Below are 20,174 nucleotides of genomic sequence, written 5' to 3' on the forward strand. Positions count from 1 at the left end.
ATTTATTTTCTCTTTCATTTTCATATTCACGTTGATAGAAAGTAAAAATGGAAATCTTTCAAAGTGAAAGTGAAAATGAAAGTTGCAATCAAAATTGATCATTTTCAAAGTAAAACTAAAAATAAAAATCTTTTAAAGAGAAAATAAAAATGAATGAGAAAATAAAAGTCTCTCCAAATGGAAAAAAGGATCTTTCAAAAATGAAAGTAAAAGTGAAAATGAACACGTCAAAGGAGAAACGAAATTACAGAATTCACTTCTAGGTGTATATATTCAAACTAAAAATTTGTCTCATTCTGTTTTTTTTTTTGCAAATTTATTCAAATTATGTAATTATTTACATAATTTATTGAATATATTAAATTTATCAAATTACATCCGCAATTACATAAGAGAAAAAAAATTCAATTTATGGATTCATAAATGGATTTTTTCTCTCATGCAATTTACGTATAATAAAATTTACATAAGAGAAAATTTCCACTATTTTGAAGAAGTTAAAAAAATAAACTAAATTTTTATATTGAACTTTGTTGTACATAATAATCGAATCGTGAATTTTAAAAGGATGTTCAAACTCTGGAAACTGTAAAAGTTATTTTCATATAACAAACGATAGGGAAAATGACTTTTATGGTTACCAAAGCAATCGTTACTATAGTTTTAGTTAGTAACTATTTTAATGGTTCTGGTTACCATAGAAACCGTTGCCATAGTTTTAGTTACCTTAGCAACCGTTGCTATGGTTCTGGTCACTATAGCAACCTTTGCTATGGTTATGGTTACCTTAGCAACCGTTGCTATGGTTTCAGTTACTAAAGCCACAAAACCCTAAGATGTAGAGCCCCTAAGAGAAAATTTTTACTTACAGAGAAGTAAAAGTGAATTCCAATATAAAAAAATAGAAAATTTCCACTTATTTAAATTTCGAGATGAGATAGCGTTCGTTTTTCCAAATTATAAAAAAAACTCTACTTCCAATCAAGTTGGGTTTGCAGGTACACTTACATTGATGCGTGTACGAAAATGTGGCGTTACTGCACGCACGATAATAATACAATAATTAATTTATTAATATAATATATAATAATATAATAATATATATAATACTATGATACAGGAAATAAGTACATTGGTTTAGTGATTGCAGGCTGCTCCTCTCATATCACAGCGAGGGGCGCTGCCGGGCCCGCGTCTACTTACATTCGTAAATTTCTATATTCGAAATAATATTCTCTTTCTCTCTCGCGTATCGTCTCATTCATTCACCACATTCATTCTCTTTTCTCTTTTTCCGAAACTGTGTATACAAGTCATACGGTACTACAGAATCACCAGGAGTTTTCAAAATTTCCTTTTTCTCTGAAGGGGAAAATTATACATTCTTCAAAAGAAATTATCATCATGGTCATTCTGTATACAATTATTTATATATATATTTCCATATGCACATGTATGTATATTATATATATATATGCACTATATTTATACGTATCATGTGTTTTAACATCATGATAACTAGAAACTAAGCGAGTAGACCATCACTATCGCGATTTTGGACGGTCCTGATACGGAGGCTTTTTTTTAAAAAAAAAAAGAAAAACGGCGCCACATGTCTTGTGGCTTTACTGTCCTCTAGAAAAGTTTAAACAGAGAGAGCTCAGTCTAGGCGCCGTGTTAATTGCGCCTCCAGTATCGAACGGATTGACAATCTTTTATTCAAAATCAATTTGATTTGAATTCTTCTGTGTTTTTTCTTTTTATGCACGAATAGTATCGTTTGCAAGATACAAAGTTCATCAAGACTATAATTCTAGATTTCGAAAGTTTTCGCGGATCGTCAAAAGATCCATATTTTACATTTTAAGACTAGTATGTGATAATAGGAACATGATGTCTTCTTCAGCTGCAATGATGGCTCTGCAAAACCGTTCGGGGATATGTCGAGTGTAGCCATTTTTTTCTGTGTTAGGAAGACTAAATGAAACAGCATTGTTTCAATTTTTCGGTTATTCCATTTTTAAGGGGGAATTTTTGGAGGGGAAATGCTTGGAAATGAAATGCGTCACTGATTGTGTATTTTACTAGCAGGACGGAGATAGACAAGGAATTGTTTGGGTAGGTTTTTTATGTAATTGGAGAATTTGATCAGCGGGAGTAGATTTTGGAGGGTATGTAGCGAGGAACGGAGATGCAAAATCTTCATGCGGCTAGACCTTCCCCTCGTGGTGCAGGTGGAGGTGGTAAACGTGCTGATGGCGGTGTTGGATTGCTCTCTGTTCTTGATGGTGTATCGCGTTCGTAGTGATGCTGTAGAGGTTCGCCACTCCATGGGGGTATGCTTGCTGAATTTTGATTTCCTGTATTTGAGGATGGCGCTCCTGGGGAATGTGCCGGGGATGGTGTTTGGAATAGCATTGATCCAGAGGCAAGGGCTGATTTTGTGTCGCCCAATGGACCATTACTGGGTGTCATTGGTTGTTTTTCCAGAGGGAATCCCCCACTGTAAACTGAGCCAAAAATTCCCGCGTACTTGCTTGCATTTACCGGATGAACTGGCATACCGTTGCTACCTTGGATCACCGAAATCTCGTTCAGCTGTAATCAAAAAATGTTTTGATTCACTTTCATGCGTCTAGACTAAGACTATAGATGACTGAATCTAGGGCTCATCATCTACATTTTTGATATTATATAATATTCAATCCAGATGATATCATCTGGATTACAATCTTGACAATCTAGTTCTAGATAATTTATAAAATCTAGTTAATCTATAAAATCTGGATAATCTAGAAAATCTATAAAATCAGGATAATCTAGAAAATCTATTAAATCTGGATAATCTAGAAAATCTATAAAATCTAGATAATCTAGAAAATCTGGATAATCCAGAAAATTTAGAAAATCTGGATAATCTAGATAATCTGGTTAATCTAGTTAATCTACAAAATCTGGATAATCTATAAAATCTATAAAATCTATAAAGTCTAAATAATCATTATAATCTAGGTTTTTTAGATTACAATACAAGCATCACACTACCTTTTATCCTCAAAAAAGATGAAAAGAGTAATTTTTTTTCTTAAAAAGTGGACAGAAACAAAAAATTAAAATATGTTTAAAGTTATATTAACAATGTATTATTACTCCAATTTCTTACAGTTTTAAATTCCTTGATAGAAAATAACATTTATTCTTTTCATCATTTCAATTCAATTATTATTTTCTACAATTTTTAACGAAAATTCTTCCATAAATCAATTATTTTGAATATTTAAAAATTTTGAAACGATTTTAATTTGAAACCTCTTCTCAAAATTCAATAATTTCTATAAATTTACCCTAAAATTCTTTCTTTAATCAATTATTATTTAAAATTTTAACTTAAATTCAATTTTAAATAAATTTTTATCAGAAAATTCAATTATTTAAATAGAAAAATAATTTATTGAATAATTGAAAGATTCTTAAAATTTAATTCTCATATAAAGAATTTTATCAACAAATTTTTAAATAATTGAATTGATGAATTTTAATAAAATTTTTAAGAAATAATTACATTTTTCGAGGAATTCGATTAAAATTGCACTAAAAATAATTGAAATTCTGCGATGAGTTTTATTATTTATGAACATAATTGAATCCTTGTAAAAAATATTATTATTCATAACAATAATTCAATTATTGCGAAGAAGTTTGTAAAAAATTTGTAAATCATTGAATTGCTGGGAAATTTTAATTATTTATGAAAATAATTAAATGTTTGTATGGAATTTTATTAGAATAGTACATATTGAACATTATTGAATTGAGGCAAATTTTTGAAAATAATTGAATTCCTAAAAAAAATTTCATTATTTGTAAAAAAAATTGGAATAACTGTAAAAAATCCTATTATATATGAAAATAATTGAATTATTATACGAAGAAATTTATAAAAATTAGCAAATAATTGAATTTTGCAATAAATTTTATTTAAATTCCTGAAAATAATTAAATTTATGGAAATAAGAATTAATTTTAAAAAAATTTTTTATAAAAATTAAGAAAAATTCAATTATTTAAATACAAAAAATAAAAATTTATTGAATAATTAAATGTTTCTTCAAATTGGATTCTCATAAAGAATATTATTTTAACAAATTTTTAAATAATTGTATTCCCTCGTCGAGTTTTAATAAAATTTTTAAGAATAATTACATTTTTGAAGGAATTCGATTAAAATAATTGTATTAAAAATAATTGAAATTCGGCGATGAGTTTTATTATTTATGAAAATAATTGAATCCCAGGAAATAATTGAATTATTGACAAGAATTTTTTTAAATTTTTGAACATAATTGAATTTTTGCGAAGAATGTTATTACTTTTAAAAAGTAATTGAATTTCTACATTTTTTTGTAATTTTTTCAAGATTCAATTTTTTTTAAGTAAAATTCTTCTATAAATCCATCATATTTAATAATTTATTAAATATAATCAAAAATTTTACTATAGTTTCAGAAGAATTTGAATTTTTCAAATTTTTAAAAAATCTAAGTTCTTTATAATATCTAATGAAATTCATTCAAAATTGAAATTTTATAAAATGTCAAATTAAAACCTTTTATAGTTCATATATCTTTTCATGAAAATTGTATTCGCAACTCTTTTAAAATTCAATTAATTTTGAAATATTTAAGTAAAATTATTCATTAAATAATTTCTAAGTAATAATTTTATGATAGTTCTTGAAGAATTAAGTTATTTGGAAAGAAATTATAAAAAAAACACAAATAGAAAAATTCGAATATTTTGTGTTTTATGTGTTTTTATAGAAATAAATTTTCATTGGCAATTTTATTCTCAAAAATTGATATTAATAATAATATTTTAATTATTTGATTGTTAATTAATTATTTTTCTAGAGGTTTTTAAGGTGGTTCATTCTATAATTGAAAGAACCACCTTGAAATTTATAAAATTCTTTACGTTATATTATTTGAATCATAAGCATAAGAAACGCATTTATATTATGTTGTGGTGTTAATAATCTAATAGAGTAAAGATTTTTTTTTAATAATCCAAATCAAAAATAAAACGCACTGATTTAACATTAAGTCTAAATTTTGAAAAAGATTTAAAAAAAAAGAAAAACATGTTTATTATTTAATGGAAAAAGATGAAAAAGGGGAAAAAGTGAAAAAATTGAAAAAAGGGAACAAAAGGGGAAAAGGGATCTATCTGTGATGCCTGTTATAATGATTATTTAGATTATCATCTAGATTAGAATTTATTTAAAATAGCAGTACTCGTACCTTTTGTTGAACTCCATTAAGGAATGGCGTGGGTAGGTAGGGATAGAAGAGATCCGGTCTTCGCTGGAGAAACTCTGAGTCCTTGGGGGTGATGGGCAGAGGAGGAAGATCCAGTGACATTCGCCGTCCTCGTCTGGAGGTTCCGTTGGTCCACATATGCGTACCCATGTGAACCTAAACAGAAAGAAAATGCATTTTCACTAACAATTGAACTTGGATTTTTAATCACCAAAATGAAATGTAAATGTTTACAATGAACTGCGTCGTCATCATCAACTACGTTCATCACCAGATAATATCTGCGATAGTATATGTAGGAGATGCGTTAGCGTTAGTAGAAAGCGATAGCAGCTTACTTATAGCATTAGTGAGAATTTTAGCATTAGATGTTTGTCAAAGAGGAGCAAACGAGTAGCGCGATTGATTTATTAATTTTTTTTAAAAATAAATATCGTGGTTTAGGTGTGTGTACCTTAAGATTGCCCTTGGTGGTGAAGGCCTTCTGGCAGACGGTGCATCTGAATGGTTTGTCACCAGTGTGCGTCCTCATATGAATCTGTAGCGCCGAGGATGAGGAGAAATTCTTATTGCAAACCTGGCACAAGTGCTTGCTGGACATGCCTGCAAATACACACACAATTCGCTAAGCTAAACCCCTATTCCTCATTTAAAGAGGTTGGTATGTTTATCACTCCGAATCGTAACTCTCTGCCTACAATTGTACCGCCGACCCAACCCGAGTATTCTGCTTTAATAGAAAAAAATCTAAAAAGTTATATTGTTATACGTGATGTCAATCTTAACAGATCAACTGCTGTTCCGGTTTAGGAAGTGATTAATTCTCTAAATTTTATTCCATTCTTCTAGTTAACATATCTACCAGATAGTAGGCCGAGAGTTAGTATTCAGATCAAAATTTTAAACCAATAAAAAAAGTATAGAGTGTAAATTATTGGTATATGTGAAAAGAAGGGGAAAATTATTAACTCTCTTTTTTTTCCAAAGAAAAAGAGATATAATGAAGATTTACCTTCGCGATAACAAGCCATAAAAAGGATTGTAGCCTGCCACCAGCGATCAGTAAGTCTACCATATCGATGTTAGCCGCGTAGCGGTTAAAGGATAATAAGTCAGCACATAAGCGGGATTGCGCATAGATCGACACATAGAGATACGCAAAAGAAGCTATGAACCACATTCTCATTGGAAAAATTACTCGGAAAGAAAAGTAGCGAATGAATAGATTTTCACGATTACAAATTAGATCTTAATATCAAAAGCTTAGATTAACCGATGAAAATGTAGTGTCCTGGCTTTTTTGATTTCTATCACAAAAAAAAAGAAATAACTTACTGTGTGGCCTTTTGGGTGCTGACAGTTCAGTTTCAGTGTGAGATCTCTTTACTGGAACTATGGACTCAACAACTGTTGTTGGTGGCATTGGTGGTGGAGGAGGCGGAGGTGGTGGTGGTGGAGGCAAACTAGACTCGTCAGTACACATTGGACTTCTAGAGCTTTCTTGTTCTTGAAGTGGTTGTTGATGCTGTTGAATTGGTGGCTTGGAATCACTAAAGAGATGAGGTGGCATGTCCCGGATTTTGTGAGTTAGCATGTGTTGCTTCATGTTGCCCTGAAGGGACAAAAAAACAGAAGAACAGTCGACATTAATACAAACTTTCAAAAAACTAGTTTCATTTTGGAAAATAGCCATTTTTTTGTTTTTCAAAAGCTCTTAATCTCTATTTTTTAGGTATCTTTCTATCATCTTTATATTTTGATTATCTTTTAATACTTTGATCATCTTTTTATTATTTTTCCAGGTGGAAAAGTTAACGTTAATCTAACGTTAACCTAACATTAGCCTAACGTTAACTTAACATTAGCCTAACGTTAGTCTAACATTAGTCTAACATTAGTCTAACGTTAGCTAACATTAACTTTTCCACCTGGGTTTCTAGTTTACGTTTATAGTTTCTTTTTTTTAAAGGAATGTGGAAATAGTTTCCGCGCGAGGCCTTAGGGGCAAAAAATCGACTTGCTCAGGAGGCTCTTACCAGGAATACGGGGTCCGAGGTTAGAAGTCCGAGGGCGGGGGGCATCAGTGGGGGCAGGCGTACGTCCCCATAGATTGCAGCATAGGTAGACGTCAGTCCCCGCCCCTCTCCAGTCCCAGTCCGCCCCCGATTCTTACGATCCTCGGGCCGCCGTCTCCTGCGTTTTGGCTTCTCTCGTGATTTGGCCGATACTATCGATGGCGGTTGCGCTGATAACGTTTGGTATGGAAGTTCGGTTTTAACTGAAGTTGCTGAAGGTCTTGTGGATAATCCATTTTCCTGCTCAGTGCATGAGCACGATTCTATCATTGTTCCGTCACTCTGAAAGTATTTCTGAATAAAGCCCCTGTATCTTTATTTTCACAAACAAAATGAACCGTTCTAATTTTTTAAAAAGTTACTTTATTTCCATATGGGTTTTTATTTGCTTTTTTCTCTCTTTTTTTTAAAAGTTTGGATCCCAAAAGGTTCCCTATTAAAATCCTGTTAGTGAAAGTAAAAAAAAGTCTGAATCCATATTCGAGATCATCATCCTATGGTTTGATGGGGTGACACTAAGTGTCTAAAAAGAGAAGTGCCTTTTTTTAATTACCTTGGTTGAAAATCCTCGATCGCAGATGGTGCATTTGAAAGGTCGTTCCTTCGTGTGGCTCCGGTAATGAATTTCCAATGCAGAGTTACACGCGAATGTCTTGTAGCAGATATTACACGTAGTGTTGCCACGTACTGCAACAAATCGTGCAATGTTTCAGTCATTCTCACGCGAATATTTATTTTCTTTTTTTTTGGTATAGAAGAAGAATAGAAAAATGAACTTTAGATATGCTTTCTATGCCTGTTGTTCATACTCATTTTTACAGAATGTCTAAAAACAGAATCGATTTTTTGAATTTAATTTAGTAAAATTGACTTAAAAAGAGAAAAACTATAATCGTATAGTGAACTTTAAATTTTTAATAAGAAAGACTGACAAGTGTATATTCATATATATGTGAAGTAAGTCGCGTATTTTAAAATTAAATCAAAAAGTAAAGGAATGGAATGGATCGATGTAAAGCAACTTGTTATGTTGTATAAAACAATTTATTTATAACCGTACATGTATATGTGTATGTTTGAATTGTTTCTCGTCGAACAAAAATAACCTAAAGTCGTCATTTTATTTTCAACAATAAATGCCTAAAACTATTACGTGACGAACGTATATATATATATTTATATTGCAGCAAAATTCTAAAATAACCTTTTTTTTAAATCAAGGCGTAAAAACATTCTTAAAAATACAGCCAGTTAAATTACAATACAAGTTTAAAAGTAACATATATGTATAAATATTTTGTCGAGTATATATCCGAACACTTTTTTTTTAATCTTCTAACCTATAAATCTTTTTTTGTACAACAATAATTTATCAAAAACAATCCTAAAATAAGAGAAAACAATATAGAAATTTACAAATTTACACGTAAATTTTAATTGGTAAAGAAAGATTCGTTTTGTACTCGATTTGTAATAATACTAGCTGAATTTTTTGTATGGTCAACGTGCAAAGGAAGTCGTGGAAATATTTTTTTTTATATATATCTTTCTCTATGAATGAGAATAAAAGTATAAGATATACATCTATTCAGACAAAACTAAACGAGATCAAGGAAATAACACATTTAAAGAACAAGACAGGGGAGTGCTAGGTCCAGCTACACCACATGAGGATTTTTGGATAAATGGTTACTGAGAGGCGCAGTAAAAATAAATACTTATTTCATTCCAACTGTTTGACTCATCATTTTATAATCTGATCTAATCAGATCGTTATAGTCGTTATAATTTATAAAAAGCTAAGGATAACTTAACTTATCCTTTTAGATTAGGATTTACATTTAAAATACTTTTTTACTAACTTTCTAATAACTCAGTAAATTTTGGATCAATTCTTCTATTTTTAGCATCGTTCGGTTCAAAATGGATTAAAGTGCCAGAACCAAGTGCTTTGGACCCCAAGTGAAAAAAATTTTCAGCGAATTTTATCGAATACTCCCGAAAAATTTTCTATATATTCTGGTAATTTCTACGTTGGACCATACTCTCGAAAATTTACGAGAAAACAGTCAATTCTCAGAAATTTCCTAAGAAATGTTTTGCAGGACAAAGTGCAACGCTTCTTGGTCTTGGTACAACCCACATTCTGATTTTGGGGTCTTTGGACCCCAAGACTTCACCAATAGTGAAGGAATTACCATTTCTGAACTATTGGTGCTCCAGAGACCCCAAAATCGGAAGGTCCCCTAACTGCGGTACGTCTGCTGTTCCCATATGATAAAACTCGAAAGTAAAAAAACAGTTGAAAGTAGATAGGCATTTATTTTTCGACTGCGAAAGGTATTTGTTGATTATATAAATATTAAAGGGTGAAATCACTCGGAAGATGATGTAGAGAATTGAGATAAGAAGTGTATGATAGTGTTTTTGGAATAGGAAGGTGTAGCGGGAACTGCGGCTCGCCCTTCGATGTGCTAGCAGCGCCTACCTGCTGGCCCTCCGACAGCTAGGCCAAGCGGATTGTAAGTGGAGGTCGCTGCCAAAACGGCCGATGTTGTTAGAGAGGCTAAAGGCCCGCCGCCACCACCACTGCCAGGACTGACAGCATTCATTGGCGAAATACTATTTATACTTGTCCCCATGGTATTCATTGATGGAGATGACGATACAGCTTGCAAGAGTCCTGCAAACATTCCGAATGGATGAGGATGATGTGGTGTGGTTTGTAGTGATGATGATGGTGGTGGTGGTGGTGGTTGTAGTAGTAGTGGTGGTGGTGTCGATGCTGAAGCTACAGACGCCGGGGTTGATGAGGCTCTTGGTGTTAAGTCTAGTGGTGCTCCAATACCAGGTGGACTTGTACTCTTCTCACTGCCATTGTATCGATGTATTGGTGGCGATCTAATTTGATTTATTTGATTCATTTGTCCCTGAGCCATTGTGGTGATTGTTTTCACTTGATTTTCGAGTGCTGCTAAGGATGTCGAGAAGGAGGGGATTATTGGTATTTCCTTCTGTTCGGGTTCGTCGTGTTCGTCCTCGGGTTCCTCTTCTTCTTCGACCAATCGCCTCTCTCGGGAATCCACGCATCTCTCGTCCTCGTCTCGCCTGTCGTCGTCTTCCTCCTCGGGGTCCTCCATGTCGTCGATGGGCTCGTCGGGGAATCTTTGATGTAAGTCTTTTGTCTCATCGCTCTCCTGTGATTGCCTTTCTAGTGCGTGTCGGGGTGGTGGAAAGGCTAGAAAACCTGGACCGCCTGGGTGGAGGGGTGGAAAGCCTTGCGGTAGAAACGAGGCTAGGGGATTGTGAGGATAGCCGGGGTATTCGTTTACTTCGGCTGCTTGTATTTGCTCGGGAGTGAGATCCGTGGGTTCACCGGTGTGCAGTCGTATGTGTTGTTGAAGAACAAGTGCGTTGGTGAATTTTTTGTGACAAACGGGACACTGGTGGAGGACTCGCAATGGTGGTTTCGCTCGATGAACACCCATGTGAGTCTTGAGATTGCCCTTTGTAGTGAAGGCCCTTCCGCAAATTTTGCATTTGAAGGGTCGTTCTCCGGTGTGTGTGCGGTAGTGCATTTGGAGAGCACTTTTGCAGGAGAGAACTCGATGACAAATGGCGCATTCGTTGGGATCGGTTAGTTTATGCTCGATATTGTCGACAAGTTGTTGGAGTTTCATTGTCTCCGAGGATTTGGTTATTTCGATTAAACTTTCCCAGGAGTTGTCGTTACTTCCAGGTCGGGGTAGGAGGCTGGAGTAGATAGCTGGATCGCGCGCTGGATCAATGACCATGTCACTGACGGAGCCTGTGGGAGTTGTTGCAGTCGTGGAAACGTGATGATGAGGTAAATGTTGATGTGGTAGGGGCGGTGGTGGTGGTCCAGTAAATATTATTCCGGCGAAGGAGGTTTGAAGACTTCCGCTACTGGCACTACTACTTGCCGGTGATGCCCCGGGGTATGTGAATGGTTGTTGGGAGAGGAGATGACCGGGACCTCTTCCTGAAAGGTTCTCGGGTTGCTCCTCCATTTCTTCGTCGGCTTCCATGTCGACGTCGCCTTCCAGCCTCTCGCTAATTTTACTATCCATACTGCAGTCTTCGTATTGATGAGGATTCACCAAATCGTGGGAAGGTGGATTTGCTGAAGATGGTGAAGAGTTCATAAATTTTCTAGATTCCTCAAATTCCTCACCTTCGTCCTCCGGTTGCTCGTCGGTGTCTTCGGGTTCTCGTTTGGGGGTTATTTGCTCTCCACTCTCTTGACTGGACGGCTGTTGCTGAAATGATTCCAGTAACGGTTGCTCTACCTTTATTTCCTCCCTCTGTTCGAACGGTGGTTTGGAGAGTTGGTGATCGAGAAAGGGATGAGAATTCTGAGTGTCGGGTGAGTGAGGAGAGATTGCACGTGCCGTTGTAACAGGCTTGCTGAGGTTCTCGGGGACGTCTTGATCATCTCGGTGATTGACAAGAGGAGGTCGATAAATGGGCGACATACCGGGCATGGTTAGACTAAGAGGTAAGGGAGGTTGTGGTGGAAGAAAACCGTGTGCTGCTGCGGGATGGTAGGGAGGATGATGGGGAGGTGGTGGTGGTGAGGGTAATGGTCTTTGTCCGGAATTTGCGAGCTGTTGAAGGAGAGGAGGATGATACTTATCCAGGTGTTCGGGAACGGGATTTGGATTCATTTTAATGTGTGGAAACTTGGCCGTATGCCTTTGGAAGTGGACCTTCAAGTTTCCTTTGGTGGTGAATCGGCTTCCGCAGACGTTGCACTTAAAGGGACGCTCACCTGTGTGTGACCGTATGTGGATCTGGAGGGCGGAGTCGCTGCCAAAGACCTTGCCACAGTAACGACATCGATGTTTGAAGAAGGGTTCACCCCGACCGCCACCGGATTTCGAATCATAGGGAGACAGTCTTGAACCTTTACTACCCCTGAAGGCAAGTTCATCCGCAAGATTGTTCGCCAAGAGACCTTGACTCGCGTTATCAAGTACTTCTTGTGCACGCTTCTGAAGCATCTCCAGAGTATTTGGTTCGTGAAGATTCGGTGGATCATTGTTTGTGATGATTGAAGCCGCTAATGATGAACTAATTGAACAGAGAGGTGGCATTTGATGACTCATTGTTTGTATGCTGGACGTTGTGGTAGGCGTGGTCGCAGTAGTCGGAGGAAGTGTTACACCGACGGGTGATGCACTGTTTGCAGGAGCCGGCCTTTCCTGCGGTAAATTTGGAGTTAGGGGCGAAGGAGATGATTGATGATGACTGGGCGGTCTGGAAGGAGGGGGAGAAGTGAGGACAGAATGTGTTTTGGGATTCGCAACTGGAGATGGTGAAGCTTCTTTGCTGTCAGAGGCGGTCGATTCTCCTACAGCCATATTTTGTGCACCAGTTTGTGATCCCGATAGCTGTTGGGTCAACTGATTGATCAGCTGAAGTTGGAAAACGTGCTGGTGTTGAAGGGTGTAGAGTGTGTTCTTTAAGAGGGCGTAATCTTGGAGAACTGCCTCACTGTCTGCACCGCCCGCCGCGGTAGTTGCTGCGAATTGAGCGACTGCCACCTTTGTGTTTTCAAGGGCTCCAAGGGTGACGTGACTAGTTCCGGCTGGTGGGAAGATTCCTGCAGCTGGACCACCCTCCACAAAGCTGTTATTATTCTCCGCGTCCTGACGGTGACGCATTTGCTTGCGGGAACCTTCTTCATCCTCGTCCTGCTCCTCCTGTTCATCAACACCTTCATCCTCGTCCTCCTCCACCGGTAATTCTTCTGGGTCCTTCTCATCCTCATCTCCATGATGGGAACGTGTTGCCGTAAGATCAACGGCCTCCTCACCAATGGCTCCTCCCCCACTTTCCTCATCTTCCGAAGCTGAGTCATTTTCTTCTCCTAAAACATAAAAAATACAAAAAACATTTTAGTGACAGTCCAAATGTGTATTTTAATAATTCTTTATTTTTTATTTTTATCAAAAGTCCGACTTGATTTTGTTAATCAGTTTTTAACGCAAATCATCTTCGATGGAGATGAAACTGTGTCTTCGGGGTTCATTAGTTAATGATGATGCACCTTGTTAGCATCCAAGATAATGGTAGAATTTTAGGAATGTATTTTTTAAGTGCCTGAAAGATATTCATAAAATAAAGACGTCTAATGAGCAGCTAACACACTGACGTTATGAAATTTTTTAATATCGGCATATAATATGGAAATGTATTCCTGGAGTTTGGACCCAAGATAAGATTTCCTTGTTGAAGTATTCAATGATTTATATTATTATATACTTATTTTAAGAGATTCTTCACGGAATATTTGAGAACATAAGATATTTATCGTTTTATATTATTCTTTTCGCATATATCATTTGAATGATGAGCATAATTTAAGTCTTTCTTCTCCAAAGGGATAAAAATAAAAACAAGATCTTCAAAACCAATAAATTAAAAGAAAACAAAAATATATTCTATAATTCTTCAAGTCACACGATGAAAATTAATTTTTAATAACACATTAAATATTTTTAAAAAAGTATTGTCAAATTCTTGTATTATATAGAAACATTTTTTTTGTAACAGTTTATCCAGCGATATACGCGATGATAAAAAATTTCACTTTATAATTCCCTTATGAAATGCAAAACACTTTCTGTGACGGGAAGGGATTCCTGAATGGAGAATCGAACACTATCGGACTTTGTTTGAAAAAAAATTTTAATAATTCCAACATGAGTATTCATTTATAGGGAAGAAGAAATTTTTTTTAAATTTTCATAATCCTGACAGTTGGTCGATTTCCGTACTTGACCCGCTAAAAAATTCACTTTGTCAAATTCACTCCGCGGTATTGAACTAGATTTCTTTGTCTCTTGCTTTTTAATGATCAACAGTAGTAAAATCCCGATGAACTGATCTTTAAAAAAAGTATGAATAATTGATATCTAATCTTTAAATTTTCACACGCGTTTAAATTTTCTAAATTTCTTCGATTGGAGAAAAAATCCTAAAGGAGAAAAACCATCAGACATATAGTAGAAATTGATCCTTATCTTTAATATATAATTCAAGTCGTTACCGTTTGCTTGTTATTATATTACTTTAGCGATAAATGCGCACTTATGTATGTGTATACACTTTTCACAAGTCTCTTTTGTAATTAACTATAGTCACGCAAGACTGTCTGAAGTACATTCATATTGTTGCTATGCACAAAAAAGCCCATGAATCCAATTTGCGTATAACTTTTTAATGACCTTCTGATTTTAATTGACGGAAAAGAGTACGTACTTATATATATATGTGTATAAAACGAGAAATTGTCGGTTTAATACCATTCAGTACAAATTGTAGAAAATGCATTAAAGACCTCCATACCGCTTTACAGCAACTATGAATGGAACTTCCAGGTGTTTACATAATTTTCGCATGTGAAATTTAACAGTCGAATGAAAAAGAATTAATTTTATTCATTAAAATGAAAAACTATAATAGTTGCACATTTTTCGCTTGATGCTTTTGATTATATTATACACTTTAATTCTCATGTATTGCATTCTTATTTTTTTATTTAAAAAAGACGGTATGTCGATTGGGGTATACTCGTTGATTGTTAGGAATCACTGTTAACTTGAAAGCAGGGCTTGAATGTATCAAATTGCAACGACTTGTTATCAAAAATTTGGATCAAATAGAAAACTGATCAAAATTTTTGTTGTATGATCCACTTTGGTATTTCGATACTTTTAAGAAAACTATATTCTTAAGTAAGGTGATTAATTACTTTTAAAAGTACTACCGTTAAAGAGCAGCGGATCGAAATTCTTTTAGAGAAGTGTACTCACGGTTTTGTTAAGGGAGAACTTTTTTAGGAGAAATTCTTTAGAAAGGAAGAATCAAGGGTGTTTTTGACAAGTCTTTGTCCCACTTTGGGTAAAACTTTTCGATTTGACGTTTTTTTGACAAGTAAGGCACGTGCTTTTGAATGAAAGGGGAGGAGTGAAGAAGGCGTAAACACATATTGCGGTTTGCGGAAAGAGCTCTCGTAAAATGCGAAATCGTACCGGAAGATCGTGAATCAGACAGGCGGGGTCCAGCTGGATCATTTTGACAGCTCTTGGCGTCGCGACGGCCGTTCATTCCTCGACTGTCGAGGCGCCTTGTTATACTCCATCGCATCAACTGCATTGCTTTCTTCTATTCCTTTCTCGAATTAATTTATTTAATTAATCCGATTAATTTACTCCTTTATTCCAATCGAGATTTATCTCCGAAAATTTCGGATTACCGAGAGCGGACTGAGCCGCTCCAAAACTTAATCACAATTAACCACTCGCGAAACAAAAAACCGTATTTATCCGGTTAATGCCCGATTTACACTACATTAGGAAAAAAAAATTTTTTCAAAGTCTTTTTTTTTTTTTTTATTGAAACAATGTATCCCTGTCATCCGGCAAGGACGAAGAGCGACTGATCGCACGGGGAAAGAACCGGCTCGATCGGGGGCTATGTCGCGACCCCCACTCCTGCGCCGCGGAATCCCCACCCCGCTTACTCCTACGCACTTATGCGCTTCACGGCCTCCTCCACCACCACCTCCACAACCTTCAGTTATGACAGGGAGGGCGTTGCGGTACATAAATCAGGGGGAGAGGGGCGGAGCTTGCGCGGACCACTCACCGTCTGGGGTTATTAATTATTATACGACCAACCCGTCACCCTTCCAATACTCCAAGACTACTAGCCATGTCTCGTTATATTATATGGTTCTCGTTAAGTGTATAGTTTTTTATTGCACCGCGATGATTCTTAATTATTCGACAGGCACGAAATGAAAGTCACACACAACCAACACCAACCGACAACTGATTTTAACCCCCGTAATTTTTTCTTCTTCACACTATTGGAATTTAGTGGAATTTATTTGCTCTTGGCACGTCTAGGATTTTTTAAAATTGTTAGGGGTCCTCCATAAACTATGTTACCAATTTTTCATATTTTTCAGACTCCCCTCCAAACGTTTTTAAGTTTGATTTTTTAGAATTGTTGGGGATCCTCCGTAAAGTATGTTACCAATTTTTCATACTTTTTACACTCCCCTCCAATCTTTGTTACCATTTTCAAGATTTTTGGACCCCCATAATTGGTAACGGTCATAAAATAATAAGTAACGGTAATAAAATTATAATTAGTTAGCAATATTTCCTATATTGTTGATTAAAAATTTATTATTTGCATCCCGGGTTATTGAACCCTAAAAAAGATTGCGTAAACATGGATCATTAAACGTCTGCCTATCCTAACTTGTCCCCACTACTGACGCTAACCACGTGTTTTCTATTGTCCCCACCAGTGATAGCGTCAAAATTGTCACTCAGGTCAGTAGAGAGTGAAACTAGTTTCTTTCTCGCACCTTTTTCGTCAAACATTTTGAAACATTTGAAATTTGACCTATTTTTAAAATTCTCCAGCGGGGACCTTAACAGTAACTAAAGTTACACCCTAATTAACTAATTTGTTTAAAAGAATCATAGTATGCCATGCTTTAAAAAAAATAAAAAATACTCTTTAAAAAATATTATTTCAAATACTATTTAAAATTCTTTTTAAAATACCGTTAACAATATACTTTTCAAAATGTTTATTTTGAGGAACAGAATATACTTCTATTAAATTATAAATGTACAACATTCTGAAAAATTTTATCGAACCTTATGGAAGATATTTCGCAAAATTTAAAAATCAACCGCCTATTAAATTATCCGCACTCCTGATAAAAATGTACGAAAATAAACCCGCATTTCTAAGGCGAAACTTGTTGAAAGATGGATCGATCATTAAAAATATTTGAAAAGGCAAAAATCCATTAGAATCCTTATTCGCTCGCTCCTTAAATTTACAAATTTCGCCATAAATATGCAATGGACCAAGATCCATTGAATAAGATTTAAAAATCTTATATTCCTTCGAATATCATAAACTCTTCCTTTATCAATTTTGATCTAATGATTTTCATCAATTTACATTTTATCCTTTTAAGACTTCCTCTATTTAAAAAATAAAAAAAAAGGAGCTCTTTAATAATGTTGTATTCTATAAAGCTGTGAATCTCCTTTTTATCCTATTTCCGTGGTGTTTGATGGACACGTTGACCTTATGATTTTCAAGTGGAATAAAACACTTAAGTAAGAGGTCAATGACCAGATAAGTTAACTTTTTTGTAATTCATACAAGTTTAAAAATGTTTAAATTAACACTCTATGAATTTCTATTACATTCTCATTTTTTTGATATGAAAAAAAAGAAAACGATATCGTCTTCTTTTTTTTGATAAATTAAAATATTTTTCAAATTGTTAATAAATATTCAATTGGAGAATTTTTTTTCCATTATATACTATACAATTATTTTATCATATTGACAGTTTTATATTGCAGTTGGAGATGAATTTAACTGGATTAATTTTTTATTCATTAAAAGGGGTAATCGATCCACTTTAGAATTATATATTTTATCTGCATAGCGAGACACACATTTGTAATTATGTATAATTAAAATAGAATCATCATTACGTGACCAAGATTTTTATTAGTTGACTATAAGTTGGTATAATTAATACTAGCACTTTAGGAATTTTTTTTTTTTTAAATTGAGAGAAAAAAACAGAATTAACATATATCGCGCAAGGTTTCTTCAACCTTATTTGAAAAATGTAAATTCTTCGCTCTAAAAAAATAATTATTGCAATTTGTCATATTTTTAAATACGGAGAATTCTAAGAATTCTCAGTAGTGTGAATAGAATATATGCTCTATTTTTTATTGAATTTTGAGAAATTTTTTTTTATTTGGAATAAGGTTTTTAAAAATAGGTGGTTGGTTATTTTTATATAAACTCGTTGTGTTAGGGTCTTATCAAACTTAACCCATAGTGTACATATCTTTTCAATTTCTAGATATTGCTAATGAATGCAAAAAAAAAGAAAAAAAAAATGACGAAAAACAGGAAAACGTAAAATATTTCTTGTTGTTGACGATAATTATGTCAATTAAGCATAATCATGGCGGGTTTTGCTCATAAATTCAGTGATAATTTTCACTTTGAAAACAAGGATTATTAAAGTTTCTTAAAAACTATTTATTTCTTAATAGTTTTCTTTCTTCTATTGTTCAATATTGAAAAATATTTTTTTGCAGCTCGAAAAAGTTAATGTTAACCGCCATGGTACGTGGCGCCACCTATGAGGTTCATTTTTCTTTTATGTTCAAAATAAGTCGCAGTTTCACAACTTATTCCAAACTCAGTTTTTTTTTTCTAAAAAATTCCTTAAAAAAAATATTTTTTTTATTTTTACTCCAAAAATTACAAAAAAAATCCTAAAATTTTTGCTTCTTATGTACCTTTCTTGGGGGCGCGTCACATATTTTATATATTTAACAATTACACAGTATTCTTAAAAGTATGAAATTGATACCATAAACTGGATCAAACTGATGCCTAAAATTTGGATAAATTTTTTATTTGATCCATATTTTTAGTATCAATTCGTTTCTGTTTGATGATTTTAAGTTTTATGATTTAAGACACTTAGTCAACAGTGCTGAATTTGAATTTTGAATTTTATTTTTTTTTCCTTTTTCTTTTATTGACTTTTCGAAAGAATTCGCAGTTTAGTTCTTCAGAAAGGAAAAGCTTAGATTAACAGTATTTGTGAAGATATATTGTTAGAGTAAAATCAGTGATTCGATTATCAACTGTCGAGTGCAAACACTTGCCCATTGTACGGCTTCATAGACAACAATTGCACTCAAATTAAGTCAATCACTGCCTAATTGACAAAATTATAAGCCAGCAGAGCTTCTTTAAGCAAACATGACTTCAATTTTAAAGGACATTGATGAAAACGTTATCAACTTAATTATGTCATCTTTGCATTTTTTCAAATACATAATTAACAAAAACTTAGTTAGTAAAATTATTTTTTATAATAATATAAAGCTATGTATAAAATTATAATAATATATATTGACAAAATATTTTTAAGTTCATCTCTTGAATACTATTTTTTTTAAATCCTTCGCCACTTTCTACATTCTTCATTCGAAACTTTCGGAAAGAATTTCTCTTCCTGAAATTAGGGACCGTGAAAAAGGAAATGCCCTTTTTTAAAAAAAAATTTTAAAAAAATTCACTTTTCACTCCTCGGTCCTTGAAGTCCTGCTTACGGGGAATATGCAGGCCACGTGCTCTTCCTTCACCTTTTTTTTTATCCTAACGTTTTCAATTTAAACTTGCGGCTGACAAGTCAAACTGCCCTACCATAAATCCCAGAAACCTGAAGGCACCTCACCCTTTTAAATTTTTTTTTAAATTCTAAATTCAATTATTCTAAAGCATATGCTATTTTACAACAAAATTGAAATATCTTATTTCCGATTTGAAAAAAAAATTTTAAATAGCTTATGATTTATATCCTAATAAAGTTCGAATGGTATTGTTAACGTTTTTTTTTCGTCCAACCAGGGAGGGAAGAAATGCACGTTGCGCAATATTCGACTGACTATTTTTCTTTCATAAAAAATAGAAATATGCCATACAAAAGCAGGCCACTAGCTGTTTTCATTGTCCCGTAACCGAAGAATTCAGAGAGTCGCAGATTTTCTGGATTTTTAAAAACATTTTCAGAGTTTTGGAAATTGATTTATTGCCTTGTTGTAAATCATAGTAGTAGAAGAGAGTACCACCAGTTCATTTTAACAGGTAAATAAGAGGAAGCTCGTGTGTA

General features: G+C 34.2%; 1 protein-coding gene across 4 annotated transcripts in view; it reads right to left on the bottom strand.

Moving 5' to 3' along the window:
- The window catches only part of LOC122499870 (homeotic protein spalt-major-like), a 91,649-nt gene continuing 71,475 nt past the window's right edge, over positions 1-20,174 (bottom strand). The window contains exons 1-8 of one of the 4 annotated variants that reach the window (XM_043608436.1): positions 15,454-16,251; positions 9,882-13,286; positions 7,947-8,080; positions 7,355-7,675; positions 6,654-6,930; positions 5,773-5,921; positions 5,301-5,474; positions 1-2,598 (exon numbers count right to left, since the gene is read on the bottom strand). In XM_043608436.1, coding sequence (XP_043464371.1) covers positions 2,203-2,598; positions 5,301-5,474; positions 5,773-5,921; positions 6,654-6,930; positions 7,355-7,675; positions 7,947-8,080; positions 9,882-13,286; positions 15,454-15,577 — 4,980 coding nt within the window. In that variant the 5' untranslated portion in view covers positions 15,578-16,251 and the 3' untranslated portion in view covers positions 1-2,202. Of the gene's footprint in view, positions 2,599-5,300; positions 5,475-5,772; positions 5,922-6,653; positions 6,931-7,354; positions 7,676-7,946; positions 8,081-9,881; positions 13,287-15,453; positions 16,252-20,174 lie in introns of those variants that run through there. The other 3 variants (XM_043608437.1, XM_043608438.1, XM_043608439.1) reach the window with 3 other exon arrangements.

Source organism: Leptopilina heterotoma, unplaced genomic scaffold (genome assembly GCF_015476425.1).
Source record: "Leptopilina heterotoma isolate Lh14 unplaced genomic scaffold, ASM1547642v1 Lhet_177, whole genome shotgun sequence".
Classification (NCBI taxonomy): Eukaryota; Metazoa; Arthropoda; class Insecta; order Hymenoptera; family Figitidae; genus Leptopilina; species Leptopilina heterotoma.